The sequence below is a fragment of the Miniopterus schreibersii genome, assembly GCF_964146895.1.
Source record: "Miniopterus schreibersii genome assembly, chromosome: 13".
In the NCBI taxonomy this organism is placed as follows: domain Eukaryota; kingdom Metazoa; phylum Chordata; class Mammalia; order Chiroptera; family Miniopteridae; genus Miniopterus; species Miniopterus schreibersii.
In genome coordinates, this window is record NC_138113.1 from 21926877 (window position 1) to 21947826 (window position 20950).

At 33.4% G+C, this 20950-nt stretch overlaps 1 protein-coding gene across 1 annotated transcript in view; it reads right to left on the reverse strand.

Moving 5' to 3' along the window:
- LRPPRC (leucine rich pentatricopeptide repeat containing) overlaps positions 1–20950 on the reverse strand; it is an 86963-nt gene that overhangs the window by 25242 nt on the left and 40771 nt on the right. Inside the window, exons 21-27 of the mRNA XM_081157253.1 lie at positions 20003–20133; positions 18985–19070; positions 17381–17588; positions 8922–9046; positions 8301–8407; positions 1529–1597; positions 611–701 (exon numbers count right to left, since the gene is read on the reverse strand). Of these exons, the coding sequence (XP_081013379.1) occupies positions 611–701; positions 1529–1597; positions 8301–8407; positions 8922–9046; positions 17381–17588; positions 18985–19070; positions 20003–20133 (817 nt within the window). The remainder of the gene's footprint in view (positions 1–610; positions 702–1528; positions 1598–8300; positions 8408–8921; positions 9047–17380; positions 17589–18984; positions 19071–20002; positions 20134–20950) is intronic.

The following is a 20950-nucleotide window of genomic DNA, read 5'->3' on the forward strand; positions in this document are numbered from 1 at the left end:
GAAGTGACTGATAACATCTAGAGCAGTGATTTTTAACCAGTGTGCCGCAAGAATTTTTAAAACAGGCTACACTTAATTAGGGGCACTGACCTCTTTTCCCTTATATTGTCAAATAAAAAACTGACAACAGCCAATGCAACAATAGCTGTCTAGTGTGACTCAATCAGAATTACACCTATATATTTTTTTTGTTAGATCGGCAAAAAACACAATATATTTTTTGGTGTGCTGTAGAATTTTAGTAATTAGTGTATGTGTGCCATGAGATGAAAAAGATTGAAAATTGCTGACCTAGAGGATTTAGATAGAAAGAAAAAGAATAGTCTGTCCTCAAAAATCCTATTAAATTGTGAAACTCTAATAAACATTTTTCTCATCGTCTCAGTACTGCAGTAGGAATATCAGAAATTATGAAGATTGCAGTGTCTAGCGATATAACATTTTGTGATAAAGTTCAATCTGGCCCCTACTTTAGCCTCTGTTGAAGATTCCACATTTGATAATTGCTGGAGCTTCCTCAAAGCCTGAGACTCCTTTCCTACCTACTGCATTCAATAGAATAAATAAATGTCTCCAAAATGAAAACACGAGGAACAGTCAGATTACTTACTATATAGTTTTAGCAGATTATAGTACAGCTGGTCTCTATCACATTCAAATAGCTTCTGTGTCAGCTCCACCAATTTTTCTAGAGTTTCAACCTTAAAAATAAGAATAACAGGTGAATCTAGATCATACAAAAGATATATTTTATAGCTGACAAATCTCAGTTGACTCATCCTTGAAATGAGCTTTACCCAAAAGGTAAGTTAACTTTACTTAAAATGTTAAAAGGCTGAGCACAATGATGTGAATGTACTTAATGCCACTAAACTATACACCTTAAAATGGTTAAAATGAGAAATTTCATGTTACATGTATTTTATTACAACTGAAAAACAATTTTTTTTAAGTTACAGGGTTCAAAGGCCCCTTGGAGTCAGTAACACAACATGACCAATTATCTAGTTGAGGGAACCTCCACAAGGTGCACTTTGGAGAATTTTCAAAGATATTTGGGGTAGAGGACTCAGTGAGTATATCCTATATTTATTCATAAGAATACTCTTCCACATAAAACGTTATAGTCCTCTTCCCCTGTGGCTTTTACTTGACAGGATGTGAACAGATCTCTGAACTGCAGGGGAGGTAGGAGAGGTAAAGTAGAAAGTCACTGGGATCCCATCAAGTGATTCCTCTAGTCACTAAGGACTGAATCAGACTTTAATTGCCAAGGAAATAAGGTTAGCGTGGCTCAACACAAGTAAGATAAAGCAAACTAAAATCTTCAGGGCCCAACTCAGAATTTTTAGAAACTACGGCACCTCAGGAACAAGAATTAAGCTATAGTTTATCTGGAAAACAACCAAGATAACACTACTTCCATTAATAATGCTGTATCTCCTGAAATCCTCAAATGCTCATATGACATGTAGGACACTGGTTTTCTACTCAGTTTTAGGTGCTTGAGCAGAAATTAAACACAAACCTGATTACTTGAAATACATCTATCACAAAACCACTGAAGTCTGGTAGGTCGAGCTCTAATGCCTGGAGTCTGTAAAATAAAATAAACATACAAGGCAAGGCTGTAGTTAAATGTTAATTTCCCCTCAAAGACAAATAGTTTTCCTTTCATGGATTTGCTGCCTCCTTCTCAAACATATATTCAAGAAACCTATAACCTAAACCCATAATTATCAAAGACCTTTAGATTAGAACAGAGCATAACACAATCTATACTTAACCTGTGTCTAGAAGATTTGGGTTATTTCAAAATGCTGCTTTGCAGATCAATTTTCATTCCATAAATGTTTAGTTATTAAAATGGTTAAGCTTTCTTTAGTTCAAAAAGAAACCTTGAAATAATAAACTAAACTCCAAAGTATGTCAAACTACACACACACACACACACACACACACACACACACACACACACCCCTAATAGACTCAGGAAGCAAAAGTTACTAATGTTACACACACTTAATAACACCTGTCGCAATAATAAAGCAATGGCTTTTAAAAAATGCTTTGTAAAATTTTAGTGATAAAAGTCTGACTACCGCAAATGTTTGCCTAGTATCTAAAACTAAATATCTAAAGAGCTAAGTACTTAAGTCAAACTAAGTACTTAAAATTAGTTCAGAATCTTCATTTATTTCAATAATTGAGACATACGTTATACCCTTGATCCTCAATTAGAAATTACTAAGGTTTAGTCAATAACTCTGGCTTCAAAGCAATTATTTTACAATTCTGGATACTGGAATCAAAGACAAACCATTTCACATATAATTCCAAGGATTTGTCACTGTAACTATGGTATTTTCATCATCTGTAAGAGGGCTTCACCATTAAATACTACATTTCAATCACAGCATTATGATAAGAAAACTACATACTCATTAGCCCTGGCTGCTCTAGTCTAGAGGAGGTACCTTTATTGCTTTTTCCATTCAGCTTTGTTGACTAAACCAGGTACCCCCACAAATCTGATCTCTTATTTATAAATCCTCATTATTTTTTATTTCTTAAAATAATATTGTAAAGTGTTAAATTACTAACTGAAGCAGAAACCAACAACTCAGAGCTTTGGAAATGACACAAAAATTGGTACAGTAAAAGTTATATAAGTGTTCTCATGCAAACTGTGCAAGTATCCACATTTTGGGATACAAGAAGTAAATGTTGAATAAATTAATTTTTGAAATACATTCTCAAATATAATTATTTTCACATAATTTCTACTCAAGGATTTTCTCACATTATCTGTTTTGCTTCATATGTATTACACTGAAAATGAAGCTAACATCAACAGCATACAAAAAGCCCTTGAAAAAATACTAGATAATCCTCTTTCAACATGGCAAAATGGAAGGGCTACATTCACTTACAACTTTCAATATTACTGCTGAGACAAATGCCAAAGATCTAAATAGCACAAGTTTTATGGCAAACTCTTCCTTTTTGTGGCTGATTAATCTCTCTGTCAGTGGCAGGACAGCTGACTTATACAGCAGATATTTCTGTTTCATTTTGAAATTGAGAACTACTTTCACATATAAATCTCAATCATCAAAAGAACATCTAGGTCAGATTAACTAAATCTCCTAGGCTTCTGAAATAGTCTATATTTCTGGCTTATCTCTTAACATCTTATTGAATTTTAAACACTGCAAGTTGAAAGCAAAAATAGAAAATGTAATAAAAACATGAAGAACAGAATTCTAATTGGGATGTTGACTATAACTTATCAAAAACCAGTTAATGCTTAATTAAAACAATGTACTAACTTCTAGTTTGTTGTTTTGCTATATAAAATCTATTTAATGAACTGTGAGGATAAAATAATTATTGTAATGAAAAACTGGCATGTTTGTTTCCCCCAGCTTACTGTGCTTCAAAACACTTTGTGAAATTCTGATTTAGTTCTAGGTTCACTTGTGTAAGGTCAAAAAGTAATCCAAAATAAAAAATAATTTTCATTACTTTAATTTTATTATATTACTGATGTAAATTTGTTGTAATAGACTTTTACGTATATTAGTAAAAATAGACAATTATTACCTTTAAAGTGAAAAGGAAATAAAGATTCTTTTACTTCAAACTCTATTTCCCAAAAAAATAAACAATTTTAAATTGGACTGAAATAGGAAATTTTACATTTTAATTTTCCTTGCATTACTGCTGGAAATGGAAGATGGAAAACAAACAACTACCCCTAGCTTCATGTCTTCTAGTCACAGTATCAGGAGGAAAATCAAGTAAATAAAGGGGATGGGACAAAACAAAAAAAACAAGAACCCAACTAATTATCCTTATAGCCAGGATAGCAAGGGAGGGAAAAGGGTATCATGGAACTTATTAAACCTTTCAGTGTTTGTGCTTTTCTCCAAAATCTTCAGAGATAGACTTAAAGACCATGTCTAGTAAGGAAGAAAATATGTATTGCTGAGCAAGTGAAACTAACAGTCTATCATCAATTAAACATGATGTACCTAATCAGGTGTTAGAGAAGACACTAATTATACTACAAGGCTATAGTTATCAAAACAGTATGATCCTGGCATAAAAACAGACACATACATCAATGGAATAGAATCGAGAGGCCAAAAATAAACCTTTGCATATATGGCCAGCTAATTAATATTTGACAAGGGAGCCAAGAATATTTAATGGGGAAAGAGGACAGTCTCTTTAATAAATGTCACTGGGAAAACTGGATAATCATGTGAAGAATTAAACTGGACTCCTATCTTATGCCACTCACAAAATAACTTGCAATGGATTTAAGACTTTAATACAAGACATGAAACCATAAAGCTCCTAGAAGAAAACAGGGAAAAGTTTCTTGATATTGGTCTTAGCAATAATTTTTTGGATAATACACCAAAACCACAAGCAACAAAAACAAAAATAAACAAGTGGGACTACATAAAACTAAAAAGCTTCTGCAAAGTGAAAGAAACAAGAAACAAAATGAAAAGGCAACCTGCAGAATGGGAGGAGATATCTGCAAGTTATATATCTGGTAAGGGGTTAATATCCAAACTATATAAGGAATTCATACAACTCAATAGCAAAAAACCCAAACAATCCAATTAAAAAATGGGCACAGGAACTAAATGAACATTTTTCCAAAGAAGACATACAAATGACTAAGAAGCACATGAAAAGATGCTCAACATCACTAATCATCTTGGAAATGCAAATCAAAACCACAATGAGTTATCACCTTGAATCTGTCAGACTGGCTATCATCAAAAAGGCAAGAGATGCGTGCTGCTAAGGATATGGACGAAAGGGAACCCTTGTGTGCTACTGGTTGGAATGTCAACTGGTTCAGCCATGATGGAAAATAGTATGAAGGTTCCTCAAAAGATTAAAAATAGAACTACCATATGATCCAAAAGTCACACTTCTGAATATATATCCAAAGGAAATGGTATGAGGATCTCAAAGAGATATCTGTGCTCCATATTCATTGCAGTTTTATTCACAATAATCAAGACATGGAAAAAAATCTAAGTGTCTGTCTATGGATGAATGGATAAAAATGTGGTATATGTTACACACAATGGAATATTATTCAGCTACGAGAAAGAAAAAAATCCTGTGATTTGCAACAATATGGATGGACCTTCAGGGCATTATGCTAAGTAAAATAAATCAGACAAGAGAAAGACAAATACTGTATGATCTGTATGAAATCTTAAAAATTCAAACTCCTAGAAACAGAAAGGAGAACGGTAGTTGCCAGGGGCTCAAATGGTAGGGGAAGTGGGGAGATGCTGGTCAATGGTACAAACTTCCAGTTATAAGATGAATAGGTTCTAAGGATCTAATGTACAGAATGGTGATTATAGTTAACTACTGTATTATTTACTTGAAAGTTTCTAAGAGTAGATCTTAAATGTTCTCACTACAAAAAAGAAATGGTAATTATGTGAGGTGATGGAGGTGTTAACTAATGCTATTGTCATAATCATTTTGCAAGAAATAAATATCAAATCAACACCTTGTACACCTTAAATTTACACAGTACTATTTGTCAATTATATCTCAATAAAGCTGGGGGTGGGGGGTGGGGAATACTTAGTGATTTCCTCTTTTCTACTTCTTTGCTCTAATACTTCCCAACCTCTCAAACTCCCCAATGTTAAGTACTACCACACCCACCAATCTCCTTTTCATATCTCATTTCTTCTAGAAAGTCTTGCCTAATTTCTTACTTGGGAATAAGTTCTACTCTGGAACTCACAGAAGTATTTATACTTATAGCAGTTAACACTTCTCAGTCTTATATAGCAGTTTTCTTCACATATTCTCACATTCAAGGAGATTCATATTAGCTCCCTGAGGGTTGATCTTAGTCTAATTCACTTTTCTCTCTTACTCTTTCTTTTGGAAGAAAATAACACTTTTTCTGAGTATAAGAATATATATGCTCATTATAGAAAATACAGAAAAGTGTAAAGCAAAATACCAGCTATAACCCCACCCTCCCACAATAATCCATGTACATAAATAAGACTATAGTATGTTCATTTTAATCACTGGTTTATCTTATCTACCACAGTGCTTCAAATCAAAGAGGCTTCATTGTGATTTTGCTTTGGAAATTCAAACCTAATGAATCTATCCATTAAGACACTATTACATTTTAGGAAATGATAAAAATGTTGCTCAATATTTACAATATTCATTCATATGCTGATACAGTCCTACTTTATTAATTTTCATTTTATATTTTCAATAATCCTTAGATAACTGTTATAGAGAACTCCAGGTCTTGAATTTAAATAGTGACAAAAGCAAGTTCCCAATTTTAATTCAACTCCAACTAACCATTTAAAAAAAAGCAACTAAAATGTGCTTCAGTATATTCTCATATTATTAATTACACACCTTGCCGAACTACTCCAGAGGACTGCAGGGATTCTGTAAAGCTCTTCTTTATCCTTTAAGCAAGTCTGTTCATATCCACTATGAAAATTCTGTTGTCAGGAGATAGCCATTCCTAAATGATTACACTCAATGATATTGTACACTGGCAAAGCTTTAAAGTATTCCTATTCTTGCCTATTCATGTGACAAGCATGTACCTTATGCTAAGCATCATATTGTGAATTATGTGGGGTAAGAAGAAAATACAATCCCTACCTTTCAGGGGCAAAGAGAATTAATATTATTGATTACTACCATAATCCAGGAAGCAGGCAAGCTGCTTTACATACATTATGTGATTGAATCTTAAAAAGATACTATACAGGGAGGGGCAAAAGTAAGTTTATAGTTGTGACTATGAGAAAGAGAGTTTATTCTTTATTATTATTAATTACTGCATTATTTTCCATACGAACAACTGTAAACCTTTTCCCCACCCTGTATCACCTTTTATAGATGAGAAAGCGTAAAAAGGGTTAGTAACTTGTCTGTTACCACACCAGCAAGTAGATAACAAAAGGAGAACTCACTCTTATACCTTTGGCTCTTTCTGTTTTGACTTGCTTATTACATACAGAGGCATACTGACTGCCTACTGTAGAACCTTTCATCACTACTATCTGAGTACCTGAGCTTCATTTCTCTATTCTGATCAGTGCCCTGCTGATACTGATAACATGCATACAGAGCAGTAGAACTCAATAGGCAGGCAGCTACCCTCATAATTTCAGATATACATACCGTGTACTTACAATGAAAGAATTTATACCATTTCTAGAAAATACAAATGAACTACCTGAGCTACATAAATATCTGTCCAAGGAAGCATACCCCACTTCCCTCTGGCAGGAGGATCAATTGTTATAAGACAGACAAAAAGAGAAGTCTTGAATTAATTTCACAGTCCTTTTCCATATTAGACTTCTCTCTTCTTTGAAAAACATCAATAGAAACTAGTAATTTTATGGGTGTGTACCTACATTTTCAATTTAATGATAAGGAGTCATCAATATATAAACAAGAGGGCCAAATACCACCTCTGTACCACCCACCATAGGCACTTTTAGAAAAAGACACAAAGTAATGGCAAAGTATGATCTGAGAGAAACATGAACACTGATGTGTGTACAAATTTAATCATGTTAAATATTTTTTTAAGGTGATGGGTTCATCTTCTGGGGAATGTTTGTTTTTTAGGAGACACAGAATTGTTTAATAGTGAAATTAATCACAATTTGAACAGACTTTATAGTTGTCCTTTGACTTAAATAAAATATACTAATCCTAAATAGGTCAGGTTTGTCACCTACTATTTCCCATAAGCTGCTTACCATAGTTAAAGGGAAAAGAAATTTTAAATTAAATGCCAAACAGTTGCAGACAACACTTGTTTGGCTGATTAACTTGTAGACAAGCATTACAAATAAATCAGAGCATGGACTGCAGCAAATTAAATTCCACTGCTTTTAAGAACAAAGAATTTCTTGGCAAAGAGGATTAGCAACTTTACACCCAGGAATGCCAGTTTAATTTAATTGTTCCACAATCCAAGATTTATGCAAATATCATTCTGATATATAACAGTGAATTTAACAAAGTGAGGAAACAAATTCAATATACAACCAGGCTGCCTTTTCTGAACCGTAATTATATACAATAAAGAAGCTGGCCGAGTTTTCCCCCACTCCCGCCCCACTACTGAATTATATTAACATGAATCAGAACAAGTGTAATTAAAGGTTAAATTTTTTAAACATATTCTAACTAAGAGTCTAAATAGCTGTACAATTAGAACACTGTAGTTAAAATCGCACCTCAATGATCTTCTTGGCCTCTTTATAATTTCCTGTTTGTAGGAAGGCAAAGAAGAGATCATAGAGCATTGTCATTTCACCTTGTTCTTGGCTCACAAAGTCCATTGCTAGAGAGGAAAGAAGAAAATATATTAGAAGAAAAAATAAAGAGAAACACAGTATCACTTGAAGCTCTGAAAAAAATACAAGAAAACTTTAAAACAAATATTTAGGACATCTTAAAGATTATAGGTCAGGTTTGTCACCTACTATTTCAACCAATTTCCTGTCACATTTCTTATTTAACATCATACATTTATGATATTAAGTACCTAAGACTAGCTTCAAAGAGAACTGGTGACAATAAAGGCAAAAAATCCTCCTAAAGTTGGATCACTAAGAAGTCGAACAAAAATTAATAGAGGGGCAATTTTTCAAAATGAATAGTACAAGAACATTTATAATATTGAAAATCTATCTGATATTTTTCTTTTTAATTTAGAAGTGTAACAATGTTTCTCTGGATGTGCTTGCCTTCCTGTTCAATTTTCTCTTCACAGCAATACATTAAGATTAAATTAGCGACAGGGAGGGGGAAGGGGGTGAACATCAAGTACACCAAGATATTAAAAGGTGACTAACCTTTCTGAATGAGATCAGTCTCACCCTTCTCTATCAGTTTACATAAGACATCATGAATCCTTGGTAATATTTTATACTTTTCATAGCAGTCAATGCTGGCTTCAAGAGCAGCAGGTAAGTCATCCCTTGGAAACATAAAAATATTAACAATGAGTAAAATGTACATGACTGAGCTTTATTTAAGGCAGAAAACCATGAAGCGAAAATGAAAAACAAGAGAAACAATTCTTATATATAAATAAATGTTCAGAGTACAAACATTATTAGCAGTTTCCTATGTCCCCTGCTTCATCTTTTACTATTTCATTTGCTAATTAGCACTTTTAAAAAGTACAAATTAGATGAAGGCATTCTCTGAAATTACTAAGAATGCATTACTTCTATAAACAATGACTATTATCAAATATTTTTCCAACTATTTATGTGTTTATGGTGCTCAATAATCCCAAATTGGGAAACTTTATTTTTTAATCCTTACCAGAGGATATGTTTATTGATTTTAGGAAGGGAGGGAGGAAGGGAAGAGATTGATGTGAGATAGAAACATTGATCAGCTGCCTCCCCGACTGGGGCGCAACCCCAGGTTATGTTCCCCCTACCAGGAATCGAACCCACAAACTTTTGGTATACGCGATATACCTCAGACCAACTGCGCCCCTTGGCCAGGGTGGGAAACTTTATTAAATGCCTGTCAATAGTTATCAAGGAATTTTCAAGCACTTTTAACTTTGCCATCATAGTTTTCATACTGCTACCTCTACAGATAAGGAGGAAACAACTTCAGAATCCATAGTACAGAAACTTACAATTGCTAAAAACTAGGATATTCTTATGGTCAGTGAATTCTAGAAGAACTCTTAAAAGGCTTTTCATTACAGGGTAAGCTTTAAAAAATTATTTCCAATTATAAAGTGAAGGCTTCTCTTATGTGGTAGTAAGTTAATATAAAAATATACTTTAAGTCAGAGTTTCTTAAACAAGAGTGTAGAAATACATTCCTGTGGGTCCTCAAAAACTACTTTTTTCTTTAATAGGAAATGACAGTATGAGAAATATGTAAGACCTTGGAAAAGCTATAGAGATTATGCAATCCAATTCTGCCTGCCACCATCCTTTATTTTTTTAAAAAATGAGGAAATCAAGGCATCTAGAGATTGACTGATTACTACTAGGTGAACAGAGGAAGAGAGGCACAGCCACCAGGTCCCTGGACCTCCCACTTTCAGTGGAGTATATCTAATTATACATTATGCTCTATTAAAAGCATTGTTGTTTGTTTAACCTAATACTGTGATATAGTCTGAAATCAGAAATTAAGGATTTTTTTTAAAGAAAGTAAGAAATGTATTTTTTTTTTTAAAAAAGAAAAGAGGCATGGTTAGAGACATGGACCAAAGTACTAATGCCAATGACAACCTTAGTGGAGAAAACACAATTCTCTCACACATGCAACAGTTTTCAAAAGGAAGAAAGCGTTTTTAAATTTCCTGTTGAAGCCCTAACATTTTGGTCCATTATACAAATGTTATGTTGCCCTAGACTGAATTACTATTTTATCTAGATTAAGATTTTAAGCTGTACTAAAAAAGTAAAATACCATGAAGAAGCGTTAATTTTACTGCAATAATACTGACACAGTAAAAATGAGCCTATCCTGATGGAACTCTACCATATCCCCTTATTGAACCCTGTTTACAGTGCATCTTCTGGCACCCCACAGAGTCATTTGAATTTTTGTCATTTGGGGTGAAGACTAAATTACAGGTTAATTTCAAAACTGCAAGTAGATGTTGCAGGCTAGATTACTGTCATACAAGAGAAATGCTACAGTAGCTACCACATATGATATAAAGCTTTATATAATCAGTATTTTCCCTTGCTTCAGACACAAGTTCAGTTATTACCTTTCTACAATTCCATTTAATGGAAAACTACTAAAATGTTTTTAAGAGAAAAGCTAATACATACTGATTTTTAAAAAGTGGTATGATTTGCTTTTTCAGATCAATTCCCAAACTAGAATAGTAATGTCTCAATTGTATTTCCCCTACGTTAGGTCAAAGCTATCAATAAATGAATGAAAAATTGTTCTGTCAATCAAAGAGACATGTTAATAGTCTTTGGTCTCCAAATATATGCTTCTAAAGATTATACAAGCTCAGAACAACAGAAAAGACAAGAGTAGCAAAATGTAAATAATTCATATATTTGTTAGAAATTTAAGTACCAATGTTAACTGCCCTCAGGTTGCCAACAAAAAGAATTAGAAATACATAATGAAACATTTCAAACAAACTGCACTGATGATAGAAATGAACTAATGACTAGTCCGTCCTTTTCAATCTCTATTATATACATTCTGACTTGTGGTTAGATCATGTCACTGTAAAAGAGATAAAAGTGTCCCTTCCTCATAGAATCTGATGTCATCATTAATCTTTCCTATTAAAGCTTGGAAACTTGGGTGATGGAAATGAAAAACATGAAAAAGTACCTAAAATTCTCATTGCTATGAAAATAGCTTTATAGTCATGGGACTTCTGATTTTCAATCCTATTGAGAAGTACTACATGTAGTTCAACTGCAACAATGTGATACATTTCTAGGAGTGGTGATGAAAAGCAGACTATCACAAGGCTGAATTGAAAGACCTTTGGGTTCCCTCCCAGTTCTAATATTCTAATGTGAAGTTGATTCTATGAATTTGAGTTTATTAGGTTCATCAATCCAAGTGTTTCACACCAGGAGAGAAAATCATCTCATGAAAATATCACTCTCATTAGGCAGGATCAAGTCAGTAAGAGCAGCAAAATATCAAAGGAAAAGGTGGAAACAACTTTATACCCAAAACATGGAACACAACACTACCAATCAGTATACTTCTAGTTTCTGAGACCCAAAATGATTCTATGATTTCCTTTGTACACTTTAAAACATTAGAACTGATTTAAAATCCTACTCTAAAATAGCAATAATCTTGCCAGGTTGGCGTGGTTCAGTGCTTGAGTATCGACCTATGATCCAGGAGATTGCTGTTTGATTTCCGGTCAGGGCACATGCTGGGGTTGCAGGTTTAATCCCAAGTAGGGGGCGCGCAGGAGGCAGCCCATCAATGACTCTCTCATCACTGATGTTTCTCTCTCCCCCTTCCTCTCCCTGAAATCAATAAAGGCATAAAAAATAATAATAACAATAATATTTTAAAGAAATCTTGTGGATAACCATCAATTCTGGATTCATGATACCATGCTTATTTCAATATATACAGGGGTGGGCAAAAGTAGGTTTACAGTTGTGAGTACATGAAACAGAGTTTATTCTTGTATTATTTGTTTTACAACTATACGCCTACTTTTGCTCACCCCTGTATGCATAATTTCTAAAGCTGTATATATAAATGGATCACAAATTGTTAAAAAGTCCATTCCTGATAAAAATTTAGCCACTGCTTAAACAAACTTCAAATATACTAAAAGAAAATCAACTCTACAACATATTATCTCTAAAAAAACACCCCACTGTGATTGTTCAATGACTAGACTACTCCAAAAAATATTTCAGTGAAATCCATAATTTTCATGAGTAAAACTATATATGCTAATAAATAGACAATTGTTTAAAAATATTTTGATAGATGCAAATTACTTCAGATAAGCTTTATCAAAATTCTGTAAGTCTATGAAATAAAGGCAGAACACAGGATAGGAAGATTCTACAATTCTAAATTTTAAGAACACATATATATAAAACAGGCGGAGTCCAATAAGTAAATCAAACACTTAAAAGAGAGTTTTATTTATTAAAATGAATAGGCTCACTTCATATTAAAATTCATTTTAGAAATGTCTAATTCACTTTTTAAGGGAATATGACCATATATAAAACTACTAGAAACTTAATTTTGCATTATTACATGGAGGAACATCCAAAAAGGCAAACTTGAAGCTCATATGGCAAACATGATGCTACCTCTTGTTTCAGTCCTTATTATGAAATTAAAATGTGCTAATGTCCCTGACAGAAAAACAAACACTCGACATACATTCATAAAAGGGATTTACTGATCATAAAGATATCTACTTAAAGATACCAGGAAACAAAGCACTCCTGACCCAAATTCCTTACTATATATAATTGTAAAACTCACAAATGTGTTTCATATGATCTTGAATTGTTAAAACAAGAACCAGAGCAACCAGAACACCTATCAATAGCTTTAAACTTAGTCTCCTTAGTTATAACTTTCCAATCCAGAGACTACACTTAATTTTAACAACCAAAAACTGACAAATCTTTATTTTTAATTGGAATAAAGTGCTTCAACATTATGCATAAAGTGCTAGGGAAGTGGTAATTTACTTAAGGGCTTACTGTATAAAAAGCTCTCAAAATCTGAAATCACTAGAGAAAAGAAGGGTTTTGGGGGAGAAAAAAGTTTTTAAGGGGGGGGAAACACCTCTACATTCTAAAAACAAACTGTTCTGTAAATTTTAAGCAGATGTTCAGTTTGGAGAGAAATCAATTCAGGAGAAACCATCATCTTCACAAAAATTATTCTGTTAAGAGAACCAGCCCTTGAAAGAGCTAAATGTTTTTTTTCTGTTCATCATCTATAAATGAGGAATCTTCAAGGAGACTGGTGTTGCAATTACAACTAATCCTCCCCAAAAAATTAACTGTGTTGAAGGCTTTGTAATTTCCCTAGGTACAATTTAGCTGTCACTTACTTTAAAATTTACTCAAACATGCGTTCCGAACAGCACTAACTAACTTCACATGTCAAGTGCTTTCCAGCCAATTGAGTCTAAACTGGAAGTCGGTGTTAAACAACTGAATGATTAGACAAGATAGCTCATTTCCCTGCTCTTTTGTTCAGAATAAAATGCCACATTTACATTATCAGGCTCAACAGGATTTTCTGACAGAGGGAGAAAAAACCCTACTGAACACTGTCCGCACTAAGCACATGAAGCCTGTCATTTACCAATCATCCTTCAAAAAGCAATAGCCATGAATGTAACTTAATTACGACCCAATGATCCTTGACGAAAAATCATCTTATCACTGTCCTGTCCCCCTAGGGCAAATGAAACACTTTTGTCCTTTGGCACTGATGATGCTAAATTCTTAATTGCAATAATGGAGTAAAAGAGCCAAACCTCCTTAATTTCCTTTCAGCACTTAAAGAGTTTTACTGTAGAAGGAAAGCATTCCCACAAATAATAAAAGTATCTAGTACAAATAAAGATGCTAAAATTGAAGGGGAGTGTATATGACAGAATAACCAGCATTTAATAAAATATTTCCCATTTATGTAACATATTAAAGTGTTACAGTGAGTTTTAAAAACATTGTTATCTAATAGAAATTGTGACCTTTAATGAAGAACTAAGGTTAATTCAGGAAGAGTTCTGAAAGTAGGATATAGAAAGTCTATGATTCACTTAAATGAAATTTATGTGGGTACAATACAGATTATAGCACAAATCAGCACAGAAAAATCTTTACTGGAAAGCAAAAATTAAAGCTTCTTTGATCAGTTGTACTAAATAATCCAGTTAAACAGCTTGAGATATTTTTCATATGCAAAGAAACCAAAGTAGATCAGCTATAAAACAAGTGAATCTGAAACTGCATCATACAAATTCTTATGCCTTTAGACCCAATGGTCCAGATTTTAGTAATTTCATTTCCTTTACCATTGCATAAAGACTAATCAAGGTTCTTTTAAAGCATTTCCTTTTTCCTTAATATGGAGGATTCCAGTCATTTCCTAGAATCAAGCATGATTTCAATTAAAAAAAATTTAAATAGCCACGAAAGAAAATGTTTAAAATAACATTCATATGGGCTACATGTGGACACATGGCTTATAGAACAATCCTAATGTAAATGGAACACATGAAAATTTTGTTCAACTCTGCATATTTTTCTGTTCAATGCAAATATTATCATTTTTGATAATACAGAAGCACATTAGTTTACCAACTTATTTATAATTGGGTAAACCTGTTGTTATTTTAGCAAATGAATAAAAACAAAGTGTATTATATTCCATATCCATAAAGCTTTTTATACATTATCCAAGTAACAAATTGATAGTGTTAATTTCTCCTGTGTTTTTTCTAATGCTGGAAGTCAGGTCAAAATTAAAATCTACTGAATCTTAAAGACCACCTTTCTAAGAAACTCCATCTCATGAATTTGTTCCAGAATTACAATGTGTAAGTAACAGCCTCTTAAGAGTCTTTGCAATGACATTCCAAAAACATGCTTGCCTTTGAATGAAATAATGAAGACTCTATGATGTTCTGGAATGTTTTTCATAATTTTATCTCAAATTTGAATAACTAAGATTCATTTCCCAGTTGAGCTCATACCTGCTGAGGTCAATTACATTATATTATTGAAGATTAAAAATATTTAATCAAATCAAATACATGTGGACTTTTTGGCAGACTAGTGCAGTTAATCCTAGTACTGCACTTGTCAAGATTCTGAATTAATTAGCTACCTTCCATCAGCTGCGGAAAACACAATTGGGGGGGGAAAAAAGTTTCAAAGTCAATTTTTTTCCTTCAATTTATCCCCAACTAGGAGTGCTGCTACTGTTTTTTGCAATTTATAAACAAGAAATTTCCTTTGTCTCCTTTTCATTATTCTCATGACTCTAAAACAATCAACAAAACCTTTTTTATTATGATAGGGGAATGTGAACGATCTTGTCATGGAGACTGTCTCTGCAAAGCAAAGATAGTGAAACAAAAACAAAAACAAAACACCAAAAACCCTAGGCAAATAAAAATAAAAGGTGGTAATTTCTCTATGTATGTAAAAAGGGTAAGAAATCATGAAAGAAAAGATGCTAATTTAGACCTCTCTAGCCCAATTAACAGGAATAGCTAAATTTTACTGAGACATACAATTCTCTGGCTGTACTTAAAATCAAAAGCACAGAGCATGCTCCAGGTTAAGTCTGAAGCCCATGTTCTCTTGGGTAAACTCTCCTTGGTTCATGAGCCCCATCTGCAGACCTCTTTTGGAAAACTTTTGTGTCTGCTCTATCTTGAAAGTATTTCTATTTGTAAGATACTTTTCTACCATGGCCTCATTTCCATTGTTAATTATTTTATTTTTGCCCAATAGTGGAGGAGGGCCTAATTCTTCTGGGCACCGGGCCCATTCTTTCAAATCCCTATGCAGAGCTCCACATGCAATTTGCAGAGATGGGTCTTTTTTAAACAATCAAAAAATTCTAGTAGGAAGCATATTAATTATAGGATTTCTATATACAGTTGGCTGTGAATGTGAACTCAATAACACAGTAATTGTTTGAATCACTATTTCTTTAAAAGGATGTAATGCTGAGATTGTGAAGGTTAAGATTTGGCCAACCATCTACCTTGATAAACTATTTTTTGATAGGATGGCAAAGGAATTATTTCATAAAACGTGCATGTGCATGTATACATACATATTTATATACACATTTCCTAACATAGTTAAAGGAGATGTTTTTTATTCTACATTTTACATTCAATACTAAACCATTCATTATATTTAATTAATCATACCCTCTAATAAATAAAGAAAAATTACCAGAAACTTGGGAAAAATAGAAGAACCATTAAGATGTATCTTTTATTTTCCTCCTGGCATTGATAAGACAACATCCATACTAAAATCAGAAAGCCCCAATCAGGAAATAAGCAGATTAAAAACTGCATTAAGCCATGGAAAAGATGACAAAGAGTTAAGATCTAGGAAATTAAAAAAACAAACACACACAAAAGGAAAAGATAATAAAGAGTACTTAATCATCTTACTAAAATGTTTCACTCATTACAAGAGAGTACACTGATTTCATGATTTGCATTGCAAATAATACTTTAAATTGGACACCAACATGAGCATTTCAAAAAGAACAATTTTAAATTGAGTAAATCTTGCCCTATCAACAAAATTCATTTTCTCACAAGGCACACAGACATCTTCTATAATATTTACCAAAGCTAGAAAAACTGTATTGGTACATGCAATTAAAACAAAATACCATATGGAGAAAAGGAGCACTGAAGAGATGCTGCTACACTGTTACCTGATTAACAGTCATGATGCATAATCAAAAGCCCCAGGGAATCCTTTTTTCTTATACAGTATTTATTAACAATAAACACTTATAAGGCTCAAAACTGAAAAAAATTAGATTCAATTTCAAGTAATATCATCACGTGCCCTATAAAAATTCACCATAGACCATCCCATCAAGAAGTAATCCACAGGACCACAGAGCTGCTGGTGATTTTAAAGGTCACCTAGTCCATAGAAGTCCCCTTATTCTGGCAAATAACCTTCAAGGCTTCCACAGCACCATACAGTATTTACAAAGTATAATCCCCAAATGATTAGACTCATTCTTTTAATGCCAATATTTAAAATTCAAAATTCCATTAACTTACTTTTCAAGATACAGAGTGACCAATGGGGAACTTATGGAGGTAGATGGTTTCGTTAACCCTAGAGTCACGATGGCTTCATGTAACTGTTTCACTGTTTCAGTTTCACCTCTTAAAGCTGCGCCATTTAGGATGTGAAAAAAGGACAAGACTGTTGTATCTTTGATAAGAACATCCTTCTCTTTCATTTCCTTTAGAATGTTAATAGCATCTACAATGAAGGAACACAAAAGACCCTTAGGTAATTTCATGTAGGGAAAACAAACTGCTATTAAAACAGCATTTCAAGCCCAGCAGGAATGTAAATTCTAGTGTATAATGCCGATTTCAAGTTAATTACTACTTGCATTTCTAAACGAGACTACAATTATAAATCCACAATAGCATGGTTTTATCATTTCCCTGCAACTTTGACTACAAATTATAGATAGGGACTGTGTGCCCACTCTGCACCACATAACCCTGGTACGGTCTGCCCTATAGCTGTTAAGATCCTTCTAAATGGATGCTTTTATCGTTCAGAGCTAACATCTGCTAAATCACACCATTGTTTCTTCAGCAGATGGCTTGTCAGGAAGCCAGATAATAAAGATGTGTTTACACTGTATATACAGCCAGACTAATGGTCTGATACCGATAGGGCCTGTTTGCTATGTCGATACTAATTAGCCAAGCAGAGCCAATGAAAGCTTTCCAAAAGACTGCATGTTAATACATTAGATTCATTAAGCTTCATTAGGAAGGCAGAAACAAACATTTTAGGATATAGAATAAGTGCATTTTTATAATGTTGCTCTTAATTATTGCACAGGCAAAATGTTTTGACCACTTTACAAAACGTGGTTTTTAAAAAGCAGGCTAATCCTTATAAAGAATTTTCTGTTAGAAAGGCTTCCTAGGAAAAAATTCAATTTTCAAATCAAATAGTCTCTCCATACATTTTTCACTATAAAAAGTTTTTAAATCTCTAGAAATAAAAGGAAGTAAGGAAGGCTAAAAAGGAAGTTTCAAAATAAAACCCAATGAGAAAGTTAAGAAACAAGCAAATAGTAAGTATATATCAAATGTAATTAATTATATTTGGCTTAGCATTATCTCAACAATGAGAAAATCAGATTATGCACATCAGCTACATAATCATCTAGGCTTTCCCTGCAAACTTCTAAATAAAAACTTGTTAAAGTATACATTTTGTTAATGTTATCAAAAGGTAAGACGACAAAGACTTCTTAAAGGTTATGTTTATAAGTTTTATGTTTGGTCCTCAGACATTCTAAAGCAAAAACAAAGCCATTAGTGCAGGCATATAAGCATATTGCGCCATAAGTCATGATCTTCAAACTCAATCCAAACAGTAATGCTGATAAAAAGTAGGCTGCAGAAATGCAAAAAGCACTGAGCTGTGCAAATGTAAATGACAAGCTTGCCAATCCATTAAAACTAATGGCCTACACTGTCCATGCTGCTCTGGCTGGATTCACATGCAAATTTATATGCAAAGTGTTCAAGCACTTTGCAGGACACGATATACCATTAATATCAATTCACATTGTATTCCAGTGGCAAGATACTTGCATCACATATTTCCTTTATAAGCCCAGGCTTACCTTGGAGTTTGCCATGTTTCCCCAATACTCTTACAAGGCCTACATACTTGTTGGTGTCAAGGACAGCAGATGAATCTAAACGGTCACTAAAAGTTAAAAGCCACATTTATATTATGTCAAAAGTTGATTAACTGCACAAAGAACAGCAATATCCATTTTATCACTTTCAAAAACTCATCAGATGGTCTGAATTGTTATTAATATTGGCCTCTACATTTCAGTTAAAGTGTATTTTTGAAGCCATATTCACATTCACTTGTTATTACATATGAAGTGACAAAAGAAATAAAACTCTAACACTGCATATAAATTGCATCACTCCATCTGCAGATGATAGGAATGAAGGAACTCTTGTTTTGTGTAGGATTACCTACACAAAAACTTTGTAACGAACACTGAAATACCCAGAGACACATTTTTATTTGACAAATCCATCAAAATGAGGAAACCAAAGCTACCTGAAAAATGGACAGAATTTTGTATATACTACAGCATAGAAAGGGGACTGTTGCTGGCTGGGGGTGGCTCCGCCGTTGAGCATGGACCTAGGATCCAGGAGATAGAGGTTCAATTCCCAGTTGGGGCACATGCCCGGGCTGCGGGCTTAATCCCCAGTCAGGAAACACGCAGGAGGCGGTGAGTCAACGACTCTCATCATTCATGTTTCTATCTCTCTCTCTCTGAAATCAGTAAAGATATTGTAAAAAAAAGAAAAAAGAAAGGGGACTGACTGTACAAGCCTTATAAAATAGTTTCCATCACCACTGTTTTGATATGCAGTTGTATAAGTTGGTAAAAATACCTTGGCTTTAAAGGAATATAATGTCTAATACTTAAACAAAGATTCTTTGCTGAAAACAAGCCGTAATTAATCAGAGTCTCATATTATGCAAAAAACACTGCCAAAAAAGAATTTTTAAAAATTACATTATATAAGAGAGCAATGTTCAATCTACACAATCCGTCAAGGACTGTATATTGGTATTAACGTTGATTTGTTTCAGTGCCAGGTACTCACAATTCTTGTTTCAGGTTCAGTGCATCTTCTGCATTATCATGTCGACAGCACAAATTTATTAAAGCTGCATAGCCACCGATAACCATGTCTGATTCATATTTTGCTTTCAATTCAAGAGCTTTTTGCATGTTCTAAAATAAAGGATAGAGGTGAAAAAGAAGAAATATAAAAGAAAATATAAAATTTCTAGTTTTAATGTTCAAAGTGTAGAAAAAGTTAAGAGTACTTTAAAAATAAATGGATTCATGTTATTTACTTCACCTTGTTCCTTGATATTGTCATTCATCTTTTAAAAAACAGGCAAGATATATATGTAGGGTTTAAAAGACTTGTTATCTGTAATGCAAAACAGGCCACTATGCCAAATTTGATGTTTTAATTTTAGTACTGCAGTATAAAAAAGACTTCCAGATTAAATATGTACCAAATCACCCCCTACTCACAGTCTAATTTCCATACATAGAACAGATATCATTGCAAAGTTCCTCACAGTCTAGTTTAATATCCAAGTAATGTGAAGAAATATTTTGGAATTTAACAGTACCATGTTTCAACCTTAAAGTCTGTTATATTTTTTCCCTAAAATCACAGGCATACAACCAAATCATATTGAACTAGAAACTAAAAGTCTAGTGATATGCCACAAATTGCAGATACACACTAAAATAAACACAAAGTACAGCTGGACGCCTGCTGAAAAAAGGGAAGAGACCCTTTATCTCAGAAAGAGCTTTTTTTCCAGCAGGAAAATGGAATTTCAATCCCTGCATTAACAACCTCATAATATTTGACTTGCAAATGACTACTGCATGTATCAGTTGCTTGACAATCTAGATATAAGAGACCGGCGCCATGGCTTGAAAGGACATTTGGCATGTATGATAAACCTATCACGGCTGTTACTATCATTCACTTTGCAGATTATTGTAAACAAACTACAGAAACCTG